Source organism: Triticum dicoccoides, chromosome 4A (genome assembly GCF_002162155.2).
Source record: "Triticum dicoccoides isolate Atlit2015 ecotype Zavitan chromosome 4A, WEW_v2.0, whole genome shotgun sequence".
NCBI classification, from domain to species: domain Eukaryota; kingdom Viridiplantae; phylum Streptophyta; class Magnoliopsida; order Poales; family Poaceae; genus Triticum; species Triticum dicoccoides.
Window position 1 is genome coordinate 610,564,197 of NC_041386.1, and position 23,652 is coordinate 610,587,848.

The 23,652-nt window shown below is 49.6% G+C and overlaps 1 protein-coding gene and 1 pseudogene across 1 annotated transcript; one reads left to right on the top strand and one right to left on the bottom strand.

Annotated features, from left to right (window-relative positions):
• The first annotated feature begins 7,860 nt into the window (after positions 1-7,860).
• LOC119283799 lies at positions 7,861-8,983 on the top strand (annotated as a pseudogene).
• A 1,066-nt stretch (positions 8,984-10,049) lies between these two features.
• LOC119287311 (F-box/FBD/LRR-repeat protein At4g00160-like) lies at positions 10,050-13,193 on the bottom strand. The gene is made up of 5 exons (XM_037566837.1): positions 12,945-13,193; positions 12,356-12,733; positions 11,400-12,260; positions 11,169-11,312; positions 10,050-10,729 (listed from the first exon to the last, which is right to left on the bottom strand). Exons 2-5 carry the CDS (start codon positions 12,725-12,727, stop codon positions 10,418-10,420), a joined length of 1,689 nt encoding a protein of 562 aa, XP_037422734.1. The 5' UTR covers positions 12,728-12,733; positions 12,945-13,193; the 3' UTR covers positions 10,050-10,417.
• Between the last annotated feature and the right edge of the window lie 10,459 nt (positions 13,194-23,652).

Here is a 23,652-nt window from a genome sequence, read left to right on the forward strand (position 1 = left end):
CTCGGCGACGGAGAGGTAGGGGCGGCGAGGGCGGGCTCGGGATTGGGAGGCGCGGTGCTGGACGGGCTCGGACGGCGACGGTGAGGTCGAGGGCGGCGACGGTGAGGTCGAGAGCGGCGGCGGTGAGGTTGAGGGCGGGCGGTGGCGGTGAGGGCAGGCTCGGGCGGCGGCGATAGAGGAGTTGGGGGAACAGGGCCGGGGGGAGTGGGGGGAAAGGAGGACTTAGCAAATTTTTGAGCCCGCGTGTGGTTAAGTCGAACTAGCAGCAGCGCTGTTTCGGAAACGCGCTATAGCTAAGTTAGCTATAGCGAGTTTTAGCAAAACACGCTGCTGCTATAGGAAGCAATAATTTCTTTTGTTTATATATACATTTTCTTTTATTCATTTCTCTGTTTCCTACTTCTATCATTTTCATTTACTTTTCTTTTTTTTCATTTTTCTTTTCTTTCTTAGCAGTAGTGCTCTACGCAGGAAACGCGTTGTAACAATGACCATAGTGGTAGTGCGCTTTGCGCGGAATCACTACTACTACTCCTAGCCTACCGCCAACACGGTGGGAATTATAGTGGTAGCGCTTGTTTCTGAACACGCGCTACTGCTATAGTTTAAGCTATATCGCGCTTTCCTTGAACGCGCTACTACAAATTAGCAGTAGCGCCCTATTTTAACCATCGCTACTGCTATACCTCTGTGTATAGGCTTTTCCCTAGTAGTGTTTAGAAGAAATGGGACCATGCCCTTTGCACTTCCAACACTCAATATCTTGGCTTAGAGATGATGGTACAGCCGTGGGGTTAGAGGTACTTCCAGCAGCAGAAGGAGCACGCTTGTCAACATTCCTAGGAGCCGGTGATGATGACGATGAACTTGTTGTTCATCGGGTGGTAGTAGGATGTGAAGTATGCTGAAACCGAGAACCACCATGAGAGGCACTCGACTGCGACTTTTGCCATGGTGTAGTGGTGCGGTTATGGGATATCCGTCCATGACCACTCCGCTGCACCTTCCTCTCTGTGCGCTTTGCTTGCTCCAGAAGATCTTGTAGAGTGTTATAGGGAAACATCTCCACAAAATGAAAAATTTCATTGTTGAGACCATGCAGAAATCTCGCCATCTTTGACTCCTCATCCTCATGAATACGAGCACGAACGAGAAGTAATTCCATCTCTTTATAGTACTCATCCATCGTGCGCGTACCTTGGCTGAGGCGCTGCAATCTGTTCCGGAGATCTCTTTGATATTGTGAAGGAACAAACCTTCGCCTCATGGCTTGTTTCATCTCTTCCCAAGTTTCAATGTGGTCACGGCCTAGCAGCAGCTGATTTTCTTGTAGTTGATTCCACCAAGTGAGTGCATAACCAGAAAACACAACACAAGCAAGGTTTACTCTCTTCGGATCAGCAAGGTTATGGATACGAAAAATTTGATCACACTGCTCTTCCCAATCAAAATATGTGCAGGCTCTTCCCTTCCTGTGAACTTGGGGACGTGCAACTTGATTCTTGCTATGTCATCTCGACCAACTCGGTCACGATATTCTGCATGACGCCCATCTTCAGCAACACGGCGGTATGGGACACTATCATAATCATCAAAATCATCTCCATGACCACGAGCAACACGCTCATGAGGGTCATAGTAGTGCCCACGAGGGCCATGGCCTCGCCCTCGAAGTTGTCCTCCTCGCTGCCCTCCATGAGCAGCAGCACCACGCCCACGAGCAGCAGCCACATGTCCACCATAGTTGTTGTTATCATCCTCCAAGGCACCATCAACAGCAGCATGCACGGAATTCTCGTCCCCAACTTTCTCAAGTGGGTCAATAGGGTGTTCTCTGTGTCGAACCCTATCGCCACCTGCTGGAGGTCACTCGTGAAACATCCTTCCAAGGTTTCGAACCAATTCCTGAAAATCAGCACGTGTGACCGGGGCATCTTCTCCCCCATGGTTTTCTCCATGAACACTCGATCTAGATCCTACCATGTTAGTAAGGCCACAAGTGGAATAGGATAATTTTGTGGAATCACACAACCTCACCTCTTACTCACCAAAGTTCTTATGAGTTCACATTAGATTGTGCTTCCCCCAGATGTGTTAAAGCGATTGAAAGACAGGGATCAAAGAACTAGCTTCGAATTTTGGCGGAGGTCGGTGGGGTAAACAAAAAGGGGCTTGTGCTGAAATCAAGTTGATGCAAACCAAGAAAATATGGGGATAGACCTGCTGCACCTATGCACCAAGATTGAAGAACACACAACACACAAGCTTCTGAAATTTTTCTACCAAGGTGAAACTTTTGGATCTTACACAACACTTTCTTTTTTTCTCTTGACTTTTTTTGCCACTCTTTTTTTTTCTATTTTCCCAAAGCACAACAACCAAATCTGAAAGCAATTACGAAGATGAACTTGGTGCAGATCTAAAAGATGAAGAACATGCAAGGTATGCAATAACAAGATCTCAGCACCAACAAGGCTTGGATTTATTTTTGGTGGGGCTTTGGACTTCCAGGACAGAAAATATAGCATAAAAACACTCAATCTAAAGGGATGATAGCAAGATAAACTTGGATAACAGATCCTACCGTGTCAACGAAGGCTCTGATGCCAGATGATAGGTGAGAACCCGAAGAACGAGTTCACGCCCGAGGGTGGCCTGATCTTCACGTAGTAGGATCGAATCGGGAGGGATAACTAGTTGCAAGCAGCCGGGATAAGTAGCTTTATACCTGCCAAGGTTGGATGCAGCCCATACATTGGGGATGGCTGGCCGAAGCTACAAGAACTCCAACCCGCTGTCCGAACAATCGCAAAACCACAAACCGGGACTAATCCACACAAAAACGGCCGGAACCATAGAGCACGAACTAGAAGAAACCAGAGGCTCCTTCTCGCGAATCCGAATGAACTCACAAGAGCAAAGGTAGCAAGATCTCTCGAATCTCTCTAGCAGTCTTACTGCATAAGCTTGTAGTTGAATGGTTTGACAAAAGGTTTTTAAGAGGATGGGGGAGATGGGGTCTTATAGCAGGGACAACCCCCCTTAGCTAGGTGTGAAAATGGTTTCAAAAGTAAGCAGGTTTATGAAATGTCATGTATGATGTACCCATGTGCTCATCATCCTCCCTTCCTTGATGAAGAGTCGTCCTCTACTCTCTTTGATCTGCAAAAGATAAGTAGAAGGGAAGTAGATAATATCCATGCAAAGAAATGATGCAATCCTCATTTGTAGCTTTCACCTTTGAATTGTGTTGCATCTGATCATCTACTTGTTTGTCACAACTTAGAGTTTGTTCAAGGATGATTGGTGTTGTTTCAATGATCGAATTTTCTTTTGTCAAAACATACCCAAACGATATGTAGAAATGAAACCTTCAACATATGAAGCCAACAGGAAACAGTTTAGTTTGCCGGGCATTTTTTTTTTGTATACAAATTAAATTGTCTCCAACAAGAATTGAAGGGAAATTTGTATCCCAAATTTGATTTGATTGAAGGCCAGAAAACAGAGCACGAGTAATCTTTTCCCATCTAAATATAATTACCACGTTCCCTGAAGGAAAAAAAAAACACGAAATCCCCGCCCGTGCCCCCAAAATCAGAACCCTCCCGCCCACCGTAACCGCCGAGTACCAACAGCTCGCCGCCGGCAGCCATGGAGCTCGTCGCTCGCCTGCTCCGCCGCCTCCTCTGGCTTCTCCACCGCCGTCGCCGCGGCCTCCCACCGGACGCCCCCCTCGACTTCCTCTGCTTCCTGGCGCGCGAGGCAGCTCGAGTACTCCTCCCGCCGCCAGCCACGCAGCCCGCGGAGGCCAGCAGCATCCTCGCCGCCGTCCTCTCCGCCGGGATCCTCCGCCTCCCTCGCGGCCCGACGCCTCCGTTCGCGGTCGCTCCGCCCAGCGAGGCCGCCCACCCGCCCCTCCTCCCCATGGCGGGCGACGCGGAGGCGCGACGGCCTCTGCTCCGCCTCGCGCTCGCCCGGATCCGCTCGGGCGCTCTGCCCGCTCCAGTCGACGCGGTGGCGCCTCCTGCTGCACTCCACGCCCCAGCGCCTCCCGCTCCAGTCGACGCCCGCGAGCAGTTGGATAGGATCGTGTTCGGCGCTCTGGTTCACTGGACACGCCGCGTCGCTCCCTCGCCGACAGAGCCCTTCGCTCTCCGGCTCCTCCTCCGCCTCCCCGAGCGCCAGTCTCGCCGGCTTCTTCCGCCGACCCCGAGCGCCCGCGTCAAGTCCACCATCCTCGGCGTGCTGTTCTACCTCGCCCTCCGCCGGCTCCTGTCCGCGATTCCCCGCGAGAAAGATGCCGCCCTTCTAGATTTTGTCGGTCTTCTTCCTTCGGGCACCGAGGAGGCCCGCGCGGGCATTCCACCCCCGCCCCCGCGTGCACCCGCCAGGCTCCGCCCGCGTGCTCCGACACCAGCCGCAACCGCTGATGACGGCGTGCACTTACTGATCCGCCACGCTCTCGCGAGGTTCCCGGCTCGACGTCGAGTCGTTGCTCCGACCCCCGCGCTGATCGCCCTTCGTCTCGCCCTCGACCGCACCGTGTACATCATCACTATTCATGTCCTGGCCATGATGAGGATGCTCGAGATGCGCGATGCCGCCACCGCTGCGCGTGCTGCTGCCATTGTAGCTCTGACTACTCCGAGTGATGATGCTACCGAGGGCAATGTTGATTCCGAGGAGGGCGTCCAGGAGGTGCTCGTTTCGAGTGCTGACGAGGCACGAGCTATGATCCGGGGCTGGGATAGCGTCGAGACGTCGACGGTGGTCGTCGATGTGCCGCCGCACCTCCCTCACGAGGAGGCTCTCATCATCAACAACATCCTTATGGATTCCGGAGCACGGCCATCGCTCTTTCGCCGAGGTCCGATCTTGTCGTTTATCATAGAGTAGATACACTTCGCTCTTCATTTGCTGAGTATATTCGTAGCTGCATTCATTCATGTTCATGTGTTCGGATAGATAGCAGAAACTATGAGATAAATGAGGTCAAGTGTGGGCGGCAACTATGTGTTGTTAGCATGTACGTAGTTGGATTTACACCAAATTTTGAGACAGACACCTGCAACTGCAAAGTAGAGTGACAGATGCAACAACGGTGTGTTTTGCATAACATTCAGAAACCATTGCCAACAAAAGAAATAAAAAATAGCTGCAGTGCTTATCCATGTTATGTACCTAGTTACAGTGTTGATGCTTACAAGGGGGTCGATTTAGGAGCTAGGGTTTGAGCGGATTGGGGAATCAATTCAGCCAAGCAAAGAGGAAATCTTCATTATAGTGTACTGTAGCAGTATAGCTGTAAAGTGATTTGATCACAATAGAAATGGCATGCCCACGCAGCGGTGGGACTTGGTTGCTATATAGCCTTGACAGTGAAATGAAAGAGAACAGTAAATGAAATGCTACAGATAACTAGTAAAAACACGGCGGGCATTTGGATAACTGAACAGGCTTCACTTCAGGAGGAGTAACATGTTGAGCAGGCTTCTTCATAGAGATATCTTGAATTAAGTACAGAGCATATCCAGTTTGCTCCAGCTGATAGCATAGAATGTAACTCAGAGCTCCCCATTTCAGTAGCTGATGCAATGGAATTACAAGAAGGAATAGTTAACAGGTGCTTTCCATCTTTTCTGACAATGGCAGATCTCTGCTCATATAATCAAAAGAAACTGGACTATGCCTTGCCAGGAAGTCACACCCTAGGACCATATCATACCCAGGTAAATCTAGCACTCTAAAAGAGTGTTCAAATTTTTATTTGCCCGTAGTAAACTTGGTGGTAGGAATAAAGGATCCAGACCACAACACTCCTCCACCTGCTACTCTCACAGCTTCTGATTTGCCAATAATAATATTGCAAGTAGTGGTCAGGGTAAATTTCAAATTTATGAAAGTAGAATTACTCCCAGAATCCACATTGTTTTCCCCCAATGTTCACTATGACAGACATAGACTTTTTGTACTGACGGCTTGGACAGAAATTTGCATGCACTGCTCATCAGTTTGTGGCTGCTCAGGATTGTCAGTTTCAGTTAATTCCTCTTGTCCCTCCTGAATATCAATAGCTTCTTCTCCAGTCAACATATTAATGGCTGGAGCTTGTTTGCATTTGTGGCCGTGAAACCAAACATCCCCAACACTTCCCGGGTTCCCTTGCTTTCTGAATTACAGCTGGTTGCTTGAACTCCCCTCTATCTGGTAAGTTGTTCTGAGGTCTGTTGTACTGAAAATAATGTTTGTTGTGACCAGCAGTAACAGCAGGATAGGGCATCTTTGCAGGTGTAGCTTGCTCAATGTCCACAGCTAACCAGTATGCATCTGTCAAAAAGCATTAAACCTGTTTTGCTTAAACTTGAGCCATGATATCTTCAAACTGGTCAGTGTACTCAGATATGGATAAGTTGTTTTGCTTAAAAGCATTAAACCTGTCCACCAAACCATAGGCACTAGAAGCAGAGGAACGATGAAGAATCTGCTCACAAAACTGTCCCCATGTTAACTGTTTACTGAGAACATTTGATCTCCTCAGCCATAACATCTGCTCTATCCACAAAACAAAGTTGTGCCAAAGATATTTTAAACTGTACTGCTCAGGAGGTGCACCTGCCATCTGAAAATATTTTTCTGCCTGCGATTAGTACCATCGAAACGAGGTGGGCCTTTAGTTATGGACTTAAGGAACAGTGTTCTCATATCCTTGTCATAAGCTTTTGGATAATCATCCCACTGCAATCGATTGCCTATTTGCTGTTGTTGATGGAACGCTGGTGTTCCTCTGCTCCCTCTTTCTGAATTTCGTCTGCTTCTGAAGGTTTTTCTGGTTGTTGCTCCTGTTCCTCAACACCAACACGGTCAGGGGCCTGCTGAAGAGTTTTAAGCACATCTGTGATCGTCGAGATAACCTTTGTCATGGCATCCTGCTTGGAATTCGTGTTCTGATCCTCTTTCCTAAGCAGATCCACCTCTTCACGCAAACCTGTGGTTTCTTCCCGATTTGCCAGCACGTCGTCCTTGAGATTGAGCAACTCCACCAGATCTGGCTCATCGACGCTTGGCTTCGAACGTCCCATGATCCCGCTCTGTGGAGAGGAATTTACACCCACGAACAGCGGCAACCTGAACCACCAGCAGATCCTACTGCCGCCAAAGAAGAACACCACCAAAATCAGCACCACCCGCACGTAAACCTGGAATTTCACCACCGAGACAAGGCGTCCCAGCAACCAGTTCCGCCTCGCGAGCTGCCAACGAACTTTTCACCGCCACCAACACCACCACAGCACCGCCGCCACACCGCCACCGACAGGAATCAGGGTGGGAAAAGGCAGGGAAACAACTAGCATGGCGCCAAGGAAACGTCAGAGGAAGGGGATCGATTTAGACGCTAGGGTTTGAGCGGATTTCAGGAATGAGGTAATAGCACCCCAGGTACCCTAACTTGCACAGAATGTGACGATTTAGTCCCAAACTTGCAAAACTTGACTCCACCATACCCCAACTTGCACCTCATGTGATGATTTAGTCCCAAGCCAATCACAGCTCGACAATTGGCAGCCACGTGGCTGGACCGGTCAGCGCACACACTTTTACACAAAACCCTCTGCCGTTTCCTTTAATCAACCCGCACTCACCTCCACCTGAATTTGCCGTGACATCCACATGACAACGGCTAGCTCCCGTGACCCCGCTCCCCCACCCCACCAGCCCCCACCGGCGGCGGCCGCCCCGGCCCCGTCGGCCCCCCTCTCGGCACCGCGCGTCCCTCGTCGCTCACCACCGCAGCCCCCCGCTTGCAGGTTCAAAGTGGAGAATGGGGGTCGTCGACGCACGCACACCCCCATGGCTGCGATGGCGGCCGACCCGCTGCTCGCCGCCCCGGCTCCCCCTGCCGGCGCTGGCTCCGTTCAGCATCTGAAGCCCCCGGCAACGAGCCCCTCGGGCCTCCCATCGCTACTCTCCCCGCTGCATCTGCCGCCTCCGACGGACAAGATCCCCTTGCCTGGCGTTGAGGTCGAGGATGGGGAGTTCGCCGCGCCGTCGCCGCCGGCGGGCCTTGTCTCCGGAGATGCGTTGCTTCAGCCTGTTGTCGTGGTGGGTGATGAACCGACCCTGCAGTCGCCTCCACCCGTCTCCAGCCGCAGCGGAGACGTTGTCGAGGAACAGACGCAGCAACCGCCTCCTCCCGTCACACAAGAGCACAAAGTTGGTGCGGCTCCCCAGCCTTCAGATCTGTCAGTTCGTGGCGCTGGCAATGTCTGCTCCACAGAGCATGCGCCGCAGTCGCCCACGGCTGTTGTGGAGGGCTCCTGCCATGGTGTTGCTCGCGTCTCGTCGAGCTGTCCCGCGCTGCTTCCAGGTAGGCGTAGGGTGCTCCAGTGGCGACGTCGGCGGCAGCGCGGAAGAAGAAGAGTTGTGGGCAAGCGTCGACGGGAAGCGCGCGGTGCAGGCGCGGCGGCCGCGCTGACCTTCAGGGGAAACCAGACCGTGTTCGTGGACGAAACGCCGGTGGACGTCATGTGGGACCTGCACGGCTGGTGGTTCCGGGAGCCTCCGTACGGCAGCGCCGTGGTCATGCTCCGGGCGCGCAGCGTGCTGGAGAGCCGACTGTGGCTAGAGGAGGAGGAGGTCGCCACCGCCGAGCCGGGGTTCTCGCTCGTCCTCCAGGCCTTCAAGTCCCGCGCTGATGGACTATCATGTGCCCCTGCCCATTGATCATACATGTAGCTACTCTATTCAAATGAGAAGACGGCGAACTTCGTGGAATTATGCAAACTGCCTGTTTCACTGAAGTCGAAGGGATCAGTAAGTTTACAAGCAACATGATCACGAACATAACAGGTGATATACATTGATGTGAGTGTGTAGTGTAGGCAAATTTCATCTCCCTTGCTAGTTGATTTTACTCTTCTCCGAATCATAACTTGTGATGTGTGCAAGTACAGAACAAAAAAAAAGTGCAATAGTTTGGATCCTTCTGTGTTGAATGGTGAAATCATACTTTAGATCCTTCTGTGTTGAAAGATGAAATCTTACTTTGGATCCTTCTGTGTTGAATGATGAGGTGGTGTAGATATGGGGGGCAATAGTTTCTGCTTGTTGCCACTTACCTTCACTACTGACTGTTCTTATGTAAATACACCAATAACAGTGGTACAGTTACAAGTGATTGTTGCAGCATAAATAATCTATCAACAGGTAATAGTAGATGTAATTCTACTAACGCTGAGGGGTATTATCAGCCTACTGTTTGATGGCCATTGACATTCACATGTTATCCTGGTGAGACCAGTCATGAAATTTTAGTTGCCAAAAGAAAAGAAAAAAAAATGGATACATGATGCTTCACTAGACATACACTGTCTTCCCAGTCCCAAGTATATGCAAACAGTTGATGTTCGGGAAGAAACTATGCATGCCTGTCTGAGTACTCGAGTGTGATAAACAGTCAACTGCTTGAGTGTGATCAACAAATAATGTAGTGCTTTAAGAAAAAACCTGAATGAATTCTCATATTTACATCAACTCTCTGTAAAACTAACATATAACAGCCATCCTTGCACACATGAAAATGTTTCTGATTCTAGAGGTCTGCTAAGACTGCAGGAGAAAACGACAGCACAAAAGGAGGTAGATTCAACATCAAAATAGTAGTGAGTAGTTGATTTCAAATACCTGGTAAAATAAGTCAGTGTCACATTTTCTCCATTTGGCTCGTGTTTTTTTGTCCATATACGAATGGTAATTCAGTGTAGTAGCATTTTCTAGCGCATGATTCTCTGTTCTGTCATTGTCATAGTTATCTCCAAAAGGATCAAAATCATCAGTATCTCCAAAATGGGAGCTGCTGTGAAAAGACATCAACAAATAACAGGACAGGGGAAAGTCAGCGAGATCATGATTAAAGCAGCATACCAACTCATCAAATTTAAGCATACAAATTTAGATGCTGAAACAAACAACTGCAGCAGCAACACCAAGTTCATATAACCTATCTGAAAAAGTGAAGTGTCTACATGATAAAATAGAAAGCTTGCAAATCAAACTGTAGCATTGTTGTCAAACAAAGAGGAAATCTCCATTATAGTGTACTGCAGCAGTATAGCGGTAAAGTGATTTGATCACAATAGAATGGCATACCCACGCAGGGGTGGGACTTGGCTGTCATATAGCCTTCACAGTGAAATGAAAGAGAACAGTAAATGAAATGCTACAGGTAACTAGTTAAAACACGGCGAGCATCACGAGCCGTCGGATCACACTTGATGGACTTCTCATAGCCACTGGACAACTGAAACAGTCGGCACATTCTCTGAACCTGACAGTCCATCCTCTGCTGCCCCCAACATTTCAGGATACCGCATCGGATTTCCATCCCTGGCTATACATCCCTACACCAACTGATCCCTTAAAGTAAAATCAAGGTGCAATTGGGTGAAAATTTTCCTTTAAGATGCCTTCTTGTAGTTGTATGAAGCAAGTCAACATCCAATTCTTTGTCTTTGCGAAAGCCTTCTATTGGATATTGGTATGAGTGATCTATACATAAGACCCCCAATGCAGGGGCATTTTCAACCATGTGCAGAAGGAACTCAACTTCGCCCTTGCATGCTTCAAATCCTGTAATATGCAGGCTCTTCATGTCGTTGAACAGACGCTTTGAAAGCTTCCTGATAGGTTCAGGTTCTTGTACCACGCGCACATAAGCAGCGTTACAAAACTGCAATTTTGAACCAAAAATGAAATGAGAAGGCTTGTGACTAATCTGTTATTCATTTTATCTATAATCAAATGTCAATGAATAATCAGAGTACATGACCAAGTTGCGATAGAGTTTTTATCAAATTGTCGTTTTAGGTTGTGAAAGATTTAAACTGAACAAAAAACAGTAGCTTAAAAAAAGGGGGCAAACCTGTCTAATAGTCAATCTCCATGCATTAGTTCCAAGACAGTATGTGCAACAACAAAGATAAAAAGAAATTGTCCAGCATAACTTGGCTCATCACGTTTTATACTCGGACAAATATCCTACTCATTTGTAAGCATGACATTTGCATGGTTCAAAAATGAGATGTATAGTGCCTTAGAAGAAGCTATAATGTAGTAATACTAATAAGAAATGTATAGACTATCAGCCAAAAAACCATATGAGTACTTACGTGCAGCTCTAGCTTTTCAATTAAAGGAGCAGACCTCAGAAAAGAGACCAACGACAAGCTGTCGAATTCTTTGACATAGGCCAACCTCAATTGTAAGTATGTCATCCGAGAAAACTTGCATGGGTAAGACATCAAACAGGGAACCTGAAAGATAGATAACCAAAAGGTCATGCCACGATAATATAATATAATGGGATGATCCACGATATAAAAGTTGGTCGAAGAGCAAACCTCTGGTGATTTACAGCCTGCATTGAGGGTCAGATGTTGCACACTTGTAAGAACTTTAGCAAGCACGGTAATAGTGTGCTCAAGAGTGTCTCCAAAATAATATATGTTTGCACATTTCAGTTCCGATGATTTACCGAGGTCAATAGGCACCGCCACTCCTCTGTATTCGAAAGTCGCAAGGTTCACGGCATGGAATGCTATATTTGTTAATCTGCAGGAAGCAATTTTCAAGTATAGCAGGTGAGGCAGTGGGCCGTTAACCTTTAGTTCACCATTGAAATGGCATCTAACAATACTCAGCCACTCTAGGTTACAGCAGTTTGACAACATATGTTGAATATCCTTCCCACTGACATTCACTATGCTCAGATCAAGCTTCCTTAGGTTAGGGAAACCACTAAAATGCATCGGTGGCTGGAAATCTACAAAGCTAAGATGAAGTTTCTGTAGACGGTGTATACTATCCTTGTCTAAAAGGTCAAGCGGGAATTTGTACCGATCAACACAACCTGGGGGTTGACGCCCTTCTGATGCTAAATCAAGAACTAGTGCCTTTGTCCGCGATGATACAGCAAAACGTACCCAATTATCAAGATGTTCAACCAACATCCAGTTCAACTCAATTTTGATTTCAAGCTCTTCAACCAACTTGCCACGGCACTGTCTCAGGACCCTATTAACAATGTGACTGAACACTAGATTATACACTCTTTTCTCATGATATTTCTTGCCACACATTGTATTTCCATCGAAACTCAGTTTAGGACAAACTGTCCACAAGTATCTCCATTTCCTTGAGACGGCACTGGTTCTTACAGCCTCTTCCACAGACAACTTTGACAAAACTGTGCATAACACGTCCTGCAGAACAAAAAATATATTGTAGTTGCGCACAGGTAGAAATTAGTAATCTGCAACCAACAGACGGGCTGGAGCACAAGATTTTAGCATAGTACCTCTGGAAGGTCTCCAAGCAGATCAACCGCTGGTTCCTCTGCGCCATGACTGATGTAGTCAGACAAAACTCCACAGATGAGAATGCCACACAGTTTGAATGGATCGTTTGCTGTAATTCCCTCTGCACGGGTTGCTCCGCAAACCAGAATGGTCAGCAATTGAAACCGGCCGCTCGATATCTGCTTTCGACAGAACGCTTCACTACGTACTATGTGCTCAGATATAGCCCTGAAAGCCAGAATGATCAGCGGTTCAAACTGACGGCCTGCTATCCTGCTGCTGCTGCTGCCTCCTCCTGGGTGGAGTTGCCTTGGATGGCAATGATTCACCACTGCAGTTGTTCCAAGCATGAAGGTGAGCATGTTCCCCATTCTGAACTGCAAAAACAAGGAGAAGCCCAATTAAAACAGATTTTCTCTGACAAAATTTCATAAGAAGTCAAGCCCCCTAACCACCACCAAAAAAAAAACAAGAAAAAAAGTTGCTTCCTTTACTGGGGACAGGACAGGGGCGGATCCGGTGTGCACCAAGAATTTCTCGATGGCGTCAATGGAATTTAACTAATCATGGATGGATGGATGCATATACCTCAGAAATCAGAGGCCGGAATTGCGGACCGGGCTGAGACAGGCAGGGAGGGGAAACGGCGATGGCGGCGCGTGAAGGGCAGAGGAGGTGGCGGAGGAGGAGAGGTAGGGCACCGGCAGCGGCAGGTCGAGCCGCGGTGGGATGGGCCGGTGGGTCGGACTGAGGAGAGTACGGCGAGCGTCGGCGGGGAGTAAAGAGGCGTACCCCTACCGGCGGCGAGTAAAACAAGGAAGGAAGGAAGACGATGGGGATTTCTGGTCCACTTCTTTTCGCCTTTTCTTTTATTTAGCAGCTTATATTAAGCACAATTCAAAAAGAACTCTAAATTTATTTGTTTCACATCTTAATTTCGAAGTCCTCTTCTCTGTGTAAGGGGATCTTCCCGGATTCGGTTTAAAGTTAATCCTATCCTTTTTTTAAAATAGTCATGTATCAAATCATTATTATACTCAGTTGCTAAAAAATAAATCATTATTATAGGGCAAAAAAATCATTATTATACGGTGAAATGTAACTCCACAAAAAAATGTGTCGGTCGTCCCTCGAGAAAAAGTTCGGGTCCACCCGACCCTTCACTCGCATTGCCTCTTGCACCTGTGTCCTCTCACAAGCATAGTCATGTTTTCACACACACACACTTTCGATGATTAATACACTACCGATCTTACGATCTACCGGAGGTCGCAGAAGACAATAGATGGAAGGGATGGTGCCTGAAAGGATCTCGATAACCATGATGGTCACGCGGTGGTTTTACCTAGGATTGTCCTTAGATGGGTAAATAAATTTTCATACCTCATGTTTGTGGAGTTCTATTAATCAAGGGAAGAATTATAATGAGGTGGATCCAATCTACTAAAACCTAAGTTCTAGGTCAATAGAAATCAGATGCTCTTCTGGGACTCGCATACCCTTTGTATAGGTTGATATGTGGGGAACAAATCTCCTTTAATAGCCGAATTCATGACTTAGCACCCACGTCCTTATCTCTTCCGAGTGTGTACCGGTGTACGACTAGGTATAGGACCCGGGGACCCTAGACACTCATTGGGTGTCTTGGACCATGCATGCCCATACGGCATATAACCCCTCCCCCTTCCCCAGACTATGTACACATACTCACAAACAAAGCCTTTTCTCTTCGGTTTGTTAATGAGTATGTGTTCTCAAATGACGTAGGGTCTAAAGAGTATCATCCGACCTCATCTTATTCAAGCCTTTCTTCGACTATCTTTTGAAAAAATGGGAGCATCTACTTGAGGGAGTCCTGGATTCCTCGGACAGCCGGACTATATACGTGGGCCGGACTGTTGGGCTATGAAGATACAAGATAGAAGACTTCGTCCTGTGTCCGGGTGGGACTCTCTTTTGCGTGGAAGGCAAGCTTGGCGTTTCGGATATGTAGATTCCTTTCTCTGTAAACCGACCTTGTGTAACCCTAGCCCCCTCCGGTGTCTATATAAACTGGAGGGCTTAGTCCGTAGCAAGAGAACAATCAGAATCATAGGTTAGCTTCTAGGGTTTAGCCATTACGATCTCGTGGTAGATCAACTCTTGTAATACTCATATCATCAAGATCAATCAAGCAGGAAGTAGGATATTACCTCCATAGAGAGGGCCCGAACCTGGGTAAACATCGTGTCCCCCGCCTCCCGTAACCATTAGCCTTAGACACACAGTTCGGGACCCCCTACCCGAGATCCGCCAGTTTTGACACCGACATTGGTGCTTTCATTGAGAGTTCCATTGTGTCGTCACCAGAAGGCTTGATGGGTCCATCAATCATCTATAACGCAGTCCAGGGTGAGGTTTTCCTCCCTGGACAGATCTTCGTATTCGGCGGCTTTGCACTACGGGCCAATTCGCTTGGCCATCTGGAGCAGATCGACAGCTACGCCCCTGGCCATCAGGTAAGGTTGGGAAGCTTGAACTATACAGCCGACATCCGCGGAGATTTGATCTTCGACGGATTCGAGCCCATGACAGCCGCATCCTACCGCAACGATGAACACGACCTAAATCTGTCATCGGACCATGCTCAGGAGATAGCGCCTGTAACTGCTCCGGCCCTAGATCCAGAGCAGATTGCGCCATCCGAGGACGGGAGGCTCGACCCCGTCACGGAAACCGCAGACACGGCGGCGCTAGAGCCGAACACAGATTTGACCTCCAACGAGGCATGTGTTATTGGAACCTCGGACTCGTCTCCGACCATAGGTTCCGAACCGCGTCTATCCGCGCCTATCGATCAGGTGCCGATCGTTGAGTTCAGCTACGCGGATATATGCCGGCACTCGCCTTTAGGCGATGTGGTCAATTCATTAAGGGCCCTTGCCTTATCTGGGGATTCTCAACCGAACTATATCCGGTTCGAATGGGAGTCGAGAGCGAAGAATTTCAATCCCCACCCACCACCCACTTCATAGCCACTGTCGAAGATTTGACCGACATGCTCGATTACGACTCCAAAGACATCGACGGTATGGACGACGATGTCGGAGAAGAGGAGATGCAAGAGCCACCGCGCGCAGGGCGCTGGACGGCCACCTCCTCGTATGACGTATACATGGTGGATACACCCAAAGAAAACAATGGCGATGACAAAAAGGACCCAGTTGAGGATAAGCCTCCTAAGAAGCAGCCAAAGCACCGGCATCAGCGGCGCCGCTCTAAACCACGCCATGGTAAAAACAACGATACTGGCACAAGAGAAAATAACACTCCGACGATGTCGAAAACAATGAAGACCCCGTTGAGCCAACTTCCGAATAGGCCAAACGGGAAGACGGGCGTGCCAGCCCCGATGAACAGGCCATGAATGAAGATTTGGAGGACAGCAATTACATGCCGCTCTCCGAGGACGAGGTGAGCCTCGACGACGAAGAATTTATCATGCCTAAGGATCCCGTCGAGTAGGAGCGTTTTAAGCATCGGCTAATAGCCACTGCAAAAATCCTGAAAAAGAAGCAGCAGCAGCTTCAAGCTGATCAAGATCTGCTCACCGATAGATGGACTGAGGTCCTGGCAGCCGAGGATTATGGCCTCGAGCGCCGAACTAAAAGTTACCCGAAGCGCAAGTTGCTACCTCAATTCGATGACGAGGCGCTGGAGCCTGCACTACCAGCACATGATGCGGCTGACTGACCACCACATGGCTGGGATAAAGCGGCAACTCAGTCCTAACACCAGCCCGCACTACCTCGCCGAACAAACAGAAACACAATAGCTCGGGGATACACACATGACCTGCGGCATGACCTAGAGGACAAAGCAGGCCAGACCAGATCGGTCTATGGATCGCGGGGGCGCGCCCCAATACACAACGACGGCCATATTGCCGGACATAACAAATACAACCCTGTTTGGGCCGAATACCGCAAACCAGCTCCACCCGAGCTGCATCGCGATGTGGCCCGACATAGAGGCGCCACACACCCCCTATGCTTCACTGATGAAGTAATGGAACATGAATTCCCAGAAGGGTTTAAACCCGTAAACATCGAATCATATGATGGGACAACATATCCCGCGGTATGGATTGAGGATTTTCTTCTCCATATTCATATGGCCCGCGGTGATGATATCCACACTACTAGAAATACCACTACTAATGGCGCACCTAATATGGCCATTAATGGCGCATCACTGGTGCGCCATTGATAGCACGCCATTAGTAATTTTTACTAATGGCGCACCAGCTGGTGCGCCATTAGTATCTGGTATACTAATGGCGCACCACCTGGTGCGCCATTAGTATATGCGAGGGTGCGCCATTAGTATGCCTCCCAGTTAGCATGTATACCCAGGTGCTTTGGCATACTAATGGCGCACCACCTCTGGATGCGCCATTAGTAACCGCAGCATACTAATGGCGCACTACCCGGTGATGCGCCATTAGTATGCACTGTCATACTAATGGCGCACTGTCGTGTGATGCGCCATTAGTATGAATATTAGGTTTTTTTTTATTTTTTTATTTTCTGTTTTTTGCACAGGTTACAAAATGTATAATTTGACAAAATATAGACAGCACACATCAACAATAGATTCATCAAATACAATAGAAGATTAGTCTTTGAATACAATTCATCATATTAGTCTCCGAATACAATTCATCATATTAGTCTCCGAATTAAAAAGACCGAACAAAGATAGAACATTATATTACAAGTCTCGAGACCGCGAGTAGCGAGTTTGTCTTCGCATTACAAGTCGATATCGATCATCTAAACTACCATCACATAGAAGAGAGCTGCGGTCATCACGATGAGCATCATCACGATGAAACTCGTCTTCGTCCGGTTCCTCCAACGCTCCCTCCCCTCTCCCGCTAGATAGCGGGCGTATCTAGATTCGGCCTCGGCCCTAGTGGTGTACCCTTTGTAACTGTTACCGCTGAATCGGTGAACCTGTCTCCGACACTCCTCCCAGTCATCGTAGACTCCGGGAACCTTACCCTTGTACACGACATACGTCGGCATCACTATGCACTAGCCAAACGAAACGTTAGTACCAATTCACAGACAATACATAAGCAATATATAATTATGCAACAGAACGATCGGAAGAGAAAAGCAAGACATTAATAGCATCGATTACATCTAAGTTGAACGACTCTCAAAACCAAAGAGACATACTACAAGTTCATTAAAGTTTAATTACAACATGAGCCAATCGATGTTTCAGAACTAGACAACTCGACTCAAGGGACCGGAGCGTGGATGAAGCCGCCGTCTATCGTGGGAGTCATGAAAGAACGGGCGTTGTCATCCTGCATTTGTAGCATTGTGTCGATGTCACTGTTGGACGGTTGATTTCTGAGGTAGAACTGCCCCGAGGTACGAAGGACATCTTGATGGATGATTTCCGCAAACTCCGACTGGATGCGAAAGAATTCTTATCGGAGGTCCGCGTCCTGGATTGCCGACACGCTCGCGGCCCAATCTTGGAGTTTACTCGGTAGCAGAAGTTGATGATGGTCCCGTACGATCGCCCGCATGTGATGGATGGCGTAGTAGGCACCCTTCTGACCGCCAGGCGGCTGCTTGACGCAGCAGAACGTCGTATTGTGGGAGAACACGTGCTTGCCGTACTTACGAATAGGCCTGGTGAAGGTGCCTCCAGATTGGGCGTCTACGTTCTTGACATTTGTGTAGTCTACGTTCGACTGACGGTCCGGGTCGAAATACGTGGCCATGGAATATTTGGGGCTTAGGAGGATGAGCGTGCAACGTGTGTCACTGCAGAAAACACGGAATGTTAAAAAAAAACGATCGAAAAGTAAGAATTCATATGTTACGGGCCGGTTGAGGGGAGGACTTACTCGGGAAAGTAAGGCACGAGGAAGTTATCCTTATCTTGGTTTGCCAGAATGACGCCTTCGAGGTAAGAACTCGCGACTTGCCGGTCCCCAGCGCTGCCCAAGATCTTGGCACGCATGTAGAAGGGGTCGACTATCACGATGTCCGGGGTCTTGTCGCGAATGATCCGCATCTCCATACTCAGCGAAAATAGCCGAACGAAGGTGTAGTGCAGCGGATGAAGGTTAAACATAGCAAAGATGTCATCAAACCGCAGGACGATCGTACCCCCGATGTCGCCATCCACAAAGCCCTTGCCCTCTGGCACCTTGGCCACGAAAACCGGGTATGCCACATCCTTCTCTCTGAGACGCCGCTTCTCCAAAGAAAGAACACTGTCGTGCAGACTCCGCATAGCACCGGTTGCAGCATTGAGCATATTTGGTGGTAGCATCGCCCTACCCGCCACATGCACCCTCCTCGAGATATCCTGCGGTGAAGGTGGCCCGTCCTGAGCACGGATCGTACTCGGTGCCGGCTGGCTTGCACCCTTCTTAGTCTTTCTTTTGCGTGCCTTCTTCTTCTCCTGTAATGGGACCGAGTTCTGCTCATAGACCGCCTTCTTGAGTGTGTTGGGGCTGATAATATTTCGCACCTCGCCTATCTGAGGCTCGGTGAAGTCGGCAGCTGGAGGCGTCTCCTGAGAGCTGAACGCCAGACGGCGCCTGTTGCAACTTGGCTTCTCCGCGGTACGAGCTAGATCGCACACGTCTTTTGTTGGGTTTGGTTCTTGAGAAGGAGGCCCCATGAAGTCGCCATCGTACCCATGCTCGGCAAAGTACTGATCGACGTTGCCAAATGTATCATCGTCGTCGTCGTCGTCGTTCTGATCCTGTGCCATATGCATGTTTGGATCCAGTGGCATAGGGATGTCCGGCACCGTTACGTCGGTCTTGCCATGGGGCCGACTTGGCGCCGGCACGACTGGCGGTGTTGTCTTTGGGGTGGTGTCCCCCGCCCCCAAACGAATCTGGCTCTTCGGCCAAAGCAGGGGCCAGCTCAGGCAGGCGCTGAGGGTCATCACGTCATCATCGTCGGCCCCGACGGGTCGAATCGGAGGTAACAAGTCGTCGTAGCCTGGCAGCACCCGAACCAGTTGAACCCTAAACAAGTTGGGTGGCATCTGGGTACCGTGGAACAAGGGGTTGCCCGGTTGAACGATTTTGCCCTTGGCGACATCGACCAACTCGTTGTTCACGAAGTGGAGGAGAGTGCACGGAACGTCGGCGGCGCCCTGCGAAAACATGTAGGGCGTCAGGGATGCCCAGTCAAAGGCAAGGAGATGAAGTCCTCGGCCGAGAGAGGCTTAATTAGTTACCGTGATGATGGCGTCGAGCTCGGCTAATGTCGAGGCACCGCCAATGGCGGGCGTGCAGTTGACGGAGCGGCCGCTTGCTGAAGAGGTGCCGGCCGGCGTACACCCGGGTGCATTAAGCTCCCGTGCCGGCGTCGGAGACACCAATGCCGCCTCCGCCGGAGGCACCAATGGCCCCGCCATCGCATTATGCGAGTTGCTGGCCGTGAAGCTAGGAATCGGGGGCGGCCCTTGTTGGCCGCCCGCAATCCACGCACTCAACCCCGAGATCAAGGTAGGCACAAGGGCGGTGATCGTCGCTCCGAGTCGTTGTTCCACTTGCTCTTGGACAATCTCCGGAATCCGCGCCACCTGTGCCTTGAGTTCTTGAACCTCTCGCGCCTGGCTTTCCGAGCTGGTCTTTTTCTCCTTCCGCACACCAGCGGTATAGTATGACCCCCATTTTGTCGACAAGCCTTTGCCGGCCACACGACCAGCTGACGTCGGCTTACTGAGCTTATCCTTGTTCTTCATTATATTCAAACCCCTATTTAGAGTGGTGTCCCAAGGGTTGCTCTGAGTCGACCCCGCGCTACTGCTTTCAGTCGCCTGCGAAAGGAATGTGAACCATTTAGAAATTCGGCTTCATTAATTAGAATGCAACCATATGGAGCTAATTACGCGGGGGTGTATTCCTTACCAGAACAAGCTCAAGCTGCCTGGTCTTCGGATCCGTGGTAAGCTCCTTTGTTTTCGGGTCCTTCTTGTACCGGGCCCTGACAAAGTTCCTGGTCTGCTTGTCACCGTATTTATCGAAGAGGGGCGGTAGGCCTTGCTCGGCACGGTCCGCCTCCTCCTTGTCCCATATAGGCTCCGCCACTCTGTAACCGCCGGGACCGAGTGTGTGTTCCCCTATGTTCAGCTCCCGCATTTGTTTCCCCCACTCACTTGATTGGGAGCTTGCGGTGCTCGAGCAATTGATCTTGAAGTCGTTGTAGTCATCTTCGGCGATCGAAGGATTTTTCTCCTTGATCTTCTCATAACTCTCACCTTTCTCGATCATTCTCTTCACATTGCTTTTCCAAGTAGACAGGGCCTTGCTCATCTTCGTGAGGGCAGCATTGTTCACTTTATTCCCTTTGAGGCTTGTGTTTTCGAATTCAGCGGGGAACTTGTATCGTTCGTGCAGCTTCGTGAAGAGGAGGTGGCGCAAATTCCCCCGGTCAGGATGCCTCAGGTTCTCGGTGTTGATCGAGACGGTGCTCCGGACAATGCACCCGAGCTGAAGCGAGTACCCCTTGACTATTCGTTCGGGCGCCGTTGGATTCCCGTTGGAGTCCACTTCAGTAACTTCCTCCTTGAGGGTGCGGAGCACGATCGGGCGCCGGTCCTTCCGTTGCCTCTTCGGCTGGCTGCTATCTGTGCGTGCGCCGCCATCATTAGTGGTGGCATCCTCGGCGGCACCATCAGTGGTGGCATCAGTGTGGTCATCCTCGGCGGCACCATCCGTGGTCTCAGGATCGGTGGGGAAGGCGGCGGCCTCATACAAGTGAGGTTGTTCCTCCATCTCCTGGGACAGCTCCCAGAATGCCTTGCCGCCCGAACCCCCGGCCTCATCGTTGTGGGCCATGTTTCTCTCTAAATAGAAACAAAGTTTGGTCAAAAAGTTGGTTATTGTCAAGGAACAAGATCATGGTCTCATCATTTAGGGTTTGTCGACACCGAGGCATCCTAAAATCTAAGCTTTTATCATTGAGGGTTTTTCGACGCCAAGGCACCCTAAAAGCCTAACGTTTCATCATTTCGGTTTTTATCGACATCGAGGCACCCTAAAAGCCATGCATTAGTCACAAGTACGCCGGGGCACTTGATCCTACTTAATTAACTACTAAGATACCCCGGCCCATGCATTAGTCACAAGTACCCCATATGTCCTATTTTTAGCAAAGTCATGCTAAAATTCACGGAAAATTTCAGCATGACCTTTGCTGAAAATAGGACATATGGAGTACCCAAATTTGCCGGAACGGAAGTTAATCGACATTCCGGCAAACTCAAGGGCCTCTCGGGATATCTTCCCCGCGTAACCGTAAGGAAGTTTTACTCCTAGGAGGCAGGTGAAAAACTGCTCGATCTCCTCCTGACTTAGAGTGAAGCACGCGGGAGGGTAGTCATTTCCGGTCTTCTTGGCCTTTTTGCCTTTGCGACGACTTTCTGTGTCCTGCTTCGCCTCATCATCATCATCATCATCATCATCATCATCATCATCATCATCATCATCATCATATATAGCGTGAAGCTCCTGCCTGATGCCCATTGATTTCAAGTCTGCCCTTGCTTTCGGCCCATCTTTGGTCCTCCCTGGCATGTTGAGCAGGGTACCAAGCAGACTCTCGCACACGTTCTTCGTGATATGCATGACATCAAGGCTGTGAGGCACACGGTGGATCTTCCAGTACGGCAAGTCCCAGAAAATAGACCTCGTTTTCCATACCTTTCAGCAGCGGCTCTGGCGCCTTTCGCTTCTTTCCCGGCTCTGGCGCCTTTTGCTTCTTTCCCGGCAGTGGGCAGTCTTTCCAATTTTTCAACAGCTTGTCTATTTCCTCGCCGCTCCTCGTACACGGGCGTTTTCGGGGTTCGGTTTCACCATCGAACAGATCCTTGCGTTTCCTCCACGGGTCATCGTCGCGAAGCCACCTTCGATGTCCCATGAACACGGTTTTCGAAGACCCAGGATCTCTATCTAGCTGGCGATACGTTGTGTCATCCATGCACCTTACGCATCCAGAAAATCCGTGGACTACCTGCCCCGCAAGATATCCGTAACCGAGATAGTCGTGCACCGTCGTGAGCAGTGCGACTCTCATAGGGAAATATTCTTTCTCTGCGGCGTCCCACGTATTGGCTGGCGTTTTCCACAGCGTGTCAAGCTCCTCTTTCAGCAGCCCCAGATACAGATTGATGTCGTTCCCTGGTTGTTTCGGCCCTTCAATTAGCATACTCATGTGAATGTACTTCCTCTTCATGCACAACCAGGGGGGAAGGTTGTACATCCACACAAACACAGGCCAGGTGCTATGTGTGCTTCTCTGGCTGCCAAACGGATTGACTCCATTGGTGCTCGCGCCCAGCACGATGTTCCTTGGATCGTTCCCAAATTCTGGGTATTCGAAGTTCAATGCTTGCCACTGGCTCGCATCCTTAGGGTGACTCAGCATCTTGTCTTTTTTATCTATCTCCGGATCATTTGCGTCATCTTCTCGCTTCTTCTCCTCCCTATCCGCGTGCCAACGTAGGAGCTTTGCTACCTTAGGATCCGCGAAATACCGCTGCAGACGAGGAGTGATCGGAAAGTACCACACCACTTTTCGAGGAGCTTTCTTCCTCTTCTTGTATCGAGTGACACCGCACACCGGACATATTGTAGACTCCGCGTGCTCGTCCCGATAAATGATGCAATTGTTCATGCACACATGGTATTTCACGTGCGGTAAATCCAGAGGACACACGATTTTCTTCGCCTCCTCCAAACTGGTCGGGCACTTGTTCCCCTTGGGAAGACGTTCGTGCCAGAATGACATGTTCTCGTCGAAGCTTGCGTCGGTCATTTTGTGTTTTACCTTCATCTCCAGGGCCATGAGCGTTACTTTCAGGCGGGTATCCTCGGGCCTGCATCCTTCATACAATGGAGTAACCGCGTCTAACTCAAGTTGATCCATCTTGGCTTTCTCTCGGGCGGCAGCTCTTGCGTTATCCATCTGCTTGAGAAGCAGCTCTTGAATATGAGGGTCCTGCACCCAGCCCATCGATGGTCCAGCGTCGTCTGCTCCGCCGGCATCATCATCTTCATGATCATGCCCGTCGACTGCTCCGGCATCTTCCTCATCATCATGTCCTGCATCTTCTACATGATGACTGTGTACAGCATCACAGTCGTGATCATCTCCTGGGGATTCTTCGTCTTCTCGCCCGCCCGAGCCGCGGTGGTTGTCTTGCTGCCCTTCCTCATTTCTTGCCCGGCCCGCATGGACGACTTCGTAGTCATCTTCATCAC

Coding starts and splice junctions, on each gene's coding strand:
- LOC119287311 (XM_037566837.1), bottom strand. CDS start 12,727: ATGGGGAACATGCTCACCTTCATGCTTGGAACAACTGCAGTGGTGAAT. Junction 12,261..12,355: donor TGCTTGGAGACCTTCCAGAG/GTACTATGCTAA, acceptor TTTGTTCTGCAG/GACGTGTTATGCACAGTTTT. Junction 11,313..11,399: donor CAGGCTGTAAATCACCAGAG/GTTTGCTCTTCG, acceptor TCTATCTTTCAG/GTTCCCTGTTTGATGTCTTA.